This window comes from Ctenopharyngodon idella, chromosome 17 (assembly GCF_019924925.1).
Source record: "Ctenopharyngodon idella isolate HZGC_01 chromosome 17, HZGC01, whole genome shotgun sequence".
NCBI classification, from domain to species: Eukaryota; Metazoa; Chordata; class Actinopteri; order Cypriniformes; family Xenocyprididae; genus Ctenopharyngodon; species Ctenopharyngodon idella.
Window position 1 is genome coordinate 30229027 of NC_067236.1, and position 5420 is coordinate 30234446.

General features: G+C 45.4%; 1 protein-coding gene across 1 annotated transcript; it reads left to right on the plus strand.

The window, feature by feature from the left end:
* Nucleotides 1-367: 367 nt before the first annotated feature.
* insm1b (insulinoma-associated 1b) lies at nucleotides 368-4791 on the plus strand. Its single transcript, XM_051869185.1, has one exon. It carries the CDS (start codon nucleotides 2723-2725, stop codon nucleotides 4073-4075), a length of 1353 nt encoding a protein of 450 aa, XP_051725145.1. The 5' UTR covers nucleotides 368-2722; the 3' UTR covers nucleotides 4076-4791.
* Nucleotides 4792-5420: the final 629 nt, after the last annotated feature.

The window sequence follows — 5420 nt, forward strand, 5'->3', positions numbered from 1 at the left end:
GAGTTTCATTCATGGTTTCATTGGCAATATGGCTATCATATTCTTACACCAACACAAATGTTTGCACTTTATGCACAATTTATCATAGCATATTAACAAGCTTTGCTTATCCTTGACGTTCTGATATGTCTTCACATAAGCCAAAAACGGGCCATTTTGCTTTTCTGCTTTAAAGAGTTCTTCACAAACATGAGAAGATTTAGAGTAAACAAAATACTCAAGTAGTGTTTTGATTGGTTGGTGCAATAGCGTGTGCCAGTCTGTAGGTGGAGCAGTGCAAATGATCCACACTTTACTAAACCATTAAACATTTAGATTTGTTTATTTATTTGACCTGTTTAGGGTGTGAATTAACAATTATTTTATGTTCTTTTTAAACTCTACAGCACAAACATTAGTATGCTCACACCTCATAAAGCCTTCTTGTAGTCTACAGTAGTCTGCTTTCGGCTTTGAACCACTGAGCTTGTAAACAACGAGGCATTCGTTAAATGCCCACATTTGTCATGTTATGGGTTTTAGAGTAATATGTTGATAAGTCTTTACTGTGTTCATCGTACTGAGAGGGGGCTTGCGGCCAGTAGGGGAGGGGCGCGCGCCGGCCGAGCAGCTGTATGCAAATGAGACGCGACAAGCACGCGCCACACAGCAAACACGCGCACATGCGGCCGGTGCGCACGCACACAATCTCATTAAAATGCCATCGAAGTGCATTGTGCTGGATAAGACCTAGACAAACAAACTTCACATAATGTTAACACAGAGGAAAACATGCTCTGATGAAGAGAAAACGAGTGAAGAATCAGAACTTAAGATGAAGTAGAATATTAGATGAGCGCAGATCCAGTTGGATGATTTAAGCAAAACTTTAGATGCTTTTGGGAACGTTGTTGTGTGTTATACTAATTAAAGAACATCTCACTGTTGCGTGTCGTGTTAAACTCCTCTAGTGTTGTAATATTTCTGAAACTGCAGGGGAGAATGGTGGCAGTCGCATATCTCAATGCTTGAGCAATTATTTGACTCGGTCATACAGCAGCTTTATGCTAATGAGGGGAACAATGGATGAATGCAAACCCGTGCAACACGTCTGTCCAATTATGCGCGCAAAAGAGAATCTAAAGCAACTGTTTCACAGAGTAAAAATAAGATCCTTTGGTGCTGGAAACCTTTAGAGCTGCGATGAAGCTTTCCGTTTGCTGACAGTAAACTGATGAAAATGACCATAAGCGCAGCTTATTCCATTTCCTCTGTGCTTATGGCTCAAAATATACCACAGATGATGGTATTTAAAACTAAACGAACACATTATGTAGAGCACAACCATTAGTGAAGACATTAAATACTGTGCAATAGTAAACTTCATGTAAGTGTTTTCTTTACAGGAAATGTGTGTAGCTTGTGCTGTGATGGAAGGAGTTACACAATACAACATTCTAGCAAAAGCTCCAGTGTCTCAAGTTGTCAGTGGTCACGGTGGTTTGAAGAAATGCAATGATGGCTGACCCTTGGCTTGACCTCGAGGTCAGCGCTCATCTTTGATTGCGTCCAGCACGCGTCTCTCTTTTGGCCAGATTGCTCGTGTATCCCTGTAGAGGTCAATTTGCTTTTCAAAGGCAAAAAAGCCTGTGACGGCTGGCCAGACGCGGCCATTGTGTTCAGAGATGAGGGCTTCTTCTGATGACTTATGCATGCGTTAGCCAGCTGATTTATACTGCCCTCAGACAGACGCGTGGCATTACAAATCTCCCCTAATGTCCAGATTTGCAAACTTGGGGAACACAGGAAGCGCTCTGGACGAACATGTTCGGGTTTCATAAGTAGCTACTAATTAATAACATGAGATGTGTAATTACTTTGTGGAGCTTCTCGTAAATACTCGTAAATAGTTCGTTTTTAGTATTGTAATAGGCTAAGCGTCAAACAGTTTCCCCATCCAAATTGTTTATTTTTCGAAGATGAAATTCTTTAACATATTACATATTTTACAAAATAGCAACGTTAATAAAACTATTTTCTTTTTCTCGTCTACATTCTATAACTTGTACAATTACTGGCTCTAACGATAAATTATTGCAACTGTAATGTAATCACTTATATTTAAAGTATTTAAAAAGCATTCAGAATAAATGTAGGTCATAGCCTACATACAGCTAAATCTGCAGTCTGCAACAGTTAGCACTCTGTATTGTCCCGCAGTTATTTGCGAATAAGATTGTAAACATAAATACAAAAAAGACATTACACCGACAAATGCATCAAGATTTAAGTTAAGACATTCTCCACCATCACAGGTCTAAACATTGAGAAAGAACTTTCTTTGTTGTCGGTCATTTGAAATTCTGATGATGACGACGATGATGGCCGTGAGTGACATTTCCCTCTGTCCCCTACAGCCGCGGCACGCGCTCCTCTCCATACATCTCCATCAGACCGTGAATAGAGAGCAGCGCGCATTACTACAATAAAGGCCAGGTACATCTGCTCTGTAGCGCCCGGTCCGAGTCTCTCAGCCCTCCCACGGGCAATTCCACAGAGATCCTCGCTCGCCCCTGATTGGATGAGGATGGAGCGACGAGGGGCGAGAACAATAACATCATTCCAGCTTAAAAAGAGTGCAGCTATGCGTTGAGAAGCAAAAGCATCTCTCAGAGGGAGGGAGGCGGACGGCTGGATCTCGTCTTGTTGTGCCTTGTCATCCTCGCCTCATCCATCCGCCGACATGCCCAAAGGATTCCTAGTGAAACGAAACAAGAAAGCGGCGCTCGTTTCGTACCGGATACGCTCGGACGAGGATGGAGGATCCGCTCAAGAATGTCAAACCGCGCAGATCGCCTCGTCCTCACCCGCGCCCAGCGCCTCCAAGCCGGACAGCGTCATCTCAGCGCTCCCGTCGGACGGAGCAGAGGCGCCGGTGCCGGTCCACAAGCCGGTGCAGTTCGGCAACCCGGAGGCGGTGTACCAAGCCCTGTACAGCCCCACCCGGCCTATCAGCAAGGAGCACGACAGGAAATATTTCGAGAGAAGTCTCAATCTCGGTTCGCCCGTCTCTGCCGAATCGTTCCCGACTGCCGCCTCACTCACCAGCCTAGACCATCATCTTCTGTTCGCGCCGGTCGACTTGAAAATCGGCAGCAGCAACAGTAACCGGAGCGGAACGGCCAGCGGCGCGCACGCCCCCGCCATCCGGACCGGCGCCAAAAGACCGTCCTCTGACGCCGCCGAGCGTAAGAGCGGCAAAAGCGCCAAGAAACCCAAAGCCATACGCAAACTCAACTTCGAGGATGAGGTGACGACTTCCCCGGTGCTGGGCCTGAAAATCAAAGAGGGGCCCGTGGAGCCAAAGCCCCGAGCGGCTTCGGGCAGCAGCAACAAGCCCCTGGGGGAGTTCATCTGCCAGCTGTGCAAAGAAGAATACTCGGACCCGTTCTCTCTGGCACAGCACAAGTGCTCCCGGATAGTGCGGGTGGAGTACAGGTGTCCCGAGTGCGAGAAGGTCTTCAGCTGTCCGGCAAACCTGGCCTCGCACCGGCGCTGGCACAAACCGCGCGTCCCGAGCGCGCCCAAACAACCCCTCCAACCCGCCAAACCTTTCCCCGAAGACCTGAGAGCGGAGTTCCCCAGCGACAGAGACTCCCCGAGCCCGGGTCTGTCCGAATCCGGCTCGGACGACGGGCTCTACGACTGCCAGCACTGCGGGAAGAGATTCAAGCGCCAGGCTTACTTGAGGAAGCACATCCTGGCGCACCAAGCGCTCCAGAATCAAATCCTCGGGGAGGCTTTTCGCAACGCGGAGAGCCCCGACATCGTGCCGTCGGAGGACAGCCAAAGCCCGCTCAATCTAAGCCCCGCGGACTGTCTCACGTGTCCGGCCTGCGGAGAGAAGCTGCCCAACCGGGCGAGTCTGGAACGACACCTGCGCCTCCTGCACGACGATTCCCAGGCGTTTCCCTGCAAGTTCTGCCCTGCCACTTTCTACAGCTCGCCGGGTCTCACCAGGCACATCAACAAATGCCACCCCACCGAAAACAGGCAAGTCATCCTACTCCAGATGCCCGTGCGCAATGCCTGCTGAAGAAGAACCGACTCCAATCTGTCCTTTTAGAACGCTCTATTTTCTTCATCCGATCCCTCACTAGAAAAGTCTGGAGAAAAGTATTAGTTTGGTCCTTACAAAGGTATTTTTCTAGAACCCTTGCACACATGGTAATGTAATAGCTCCTAGACCTAAGATATGTTCATGTACCTCTGCCTTGAATTCACATGCTGTGCGTTTCACGTCTGTAGCTTTAATCTAGTATGTGAATTACAGGACTGAAAATGTTCTCTCTCTTTTTCTTCGTACTGAAAACTACAACTACAACAAATCTTGAAAAGTTTCCCTTTAGTAGCCAGAAATGCCTTTAGAGAAATACATCAAACTACTGCCTTAAGAACTCTTCAGTGTAATGATTGTTTTTGAATGTCGGCACACAATTACAACTTACTATCATGATGTAAAATTATTGTAATATGTTTATTCGTAATATTTTATTTATTTATGTATTTATTTATTTTCAATGGCTTTGTATAATTTATTGTGTGACTTTTTCCCTGTGTCACATGTTGCTGTCGAATCGTTGTGTCGAGATCATCTTGTCTTGGGTTTTGTGCGCTCCCTTGAAACGTGAAGCTCTTATAGATGCAATCTTTTTCTACGTATACAGCTTATTTTCCTAAATGTTTGCTACCTATCGCTTTATATGTGCGTCCGTGTTGTCTACTCAAATAAAATATTTTCAAAATGAAAAAGCAGCCTTTTGTTCCTGCATATTTGCCACAACAATAACGTGTACCTATACAGTAGTGGATTATATGAAGTTACTATCGCTCAGTCTCAGTCAGTGTAAATGAACTGCATTTGAATTTTAAACACAACATAACTGAGAACTACTTAAGGGCCACATACACATACATATCCTTCACTATATTTATCTACAGAAATATATGATGTTAAAAACAAAGTAGGGTTTTTTCCCCACAGCCTTCACTACTGCAGTTAATGTGCGGCCTGAGCAACTACAAGGTGTTTTTCTACAGGTGTCAAATGATATAAGATGATATAAAGGGGTCAGGCAACCTCTGGCAATTCACACTTTCTGTTCTAAACCCTTGTCCATTCTTTAAAGTGCAGCAGTATTGATTTTAAATTTGTCAGGTCGCTCTGAAGTCACCATGTAAGCTTTGTTTGATCAATGAAATCATGCACTGTAAATCCAGCTGAAATCATTTAAAGGGTGACAACAGCCCCTGTAATAATGAACTCAGAAATGTACAAGGACATTAACCCTGCAATGCATTTCAGCACAGCCATTATTGATTCTGAGCCGAGTCTGATCCATTTTTTTCTGTTGGTGCCTCGTTTGTAAGATTAGTTTTTT

Coding starts and splice junctions, on each gene's coding strand:
- insm1b (XM_051869185.1), top strand. CDS start 2,723: ATGCCCAAAGGATTCCTAGTGAAACGAAACAAGAAAGCGGCGCTCGTT.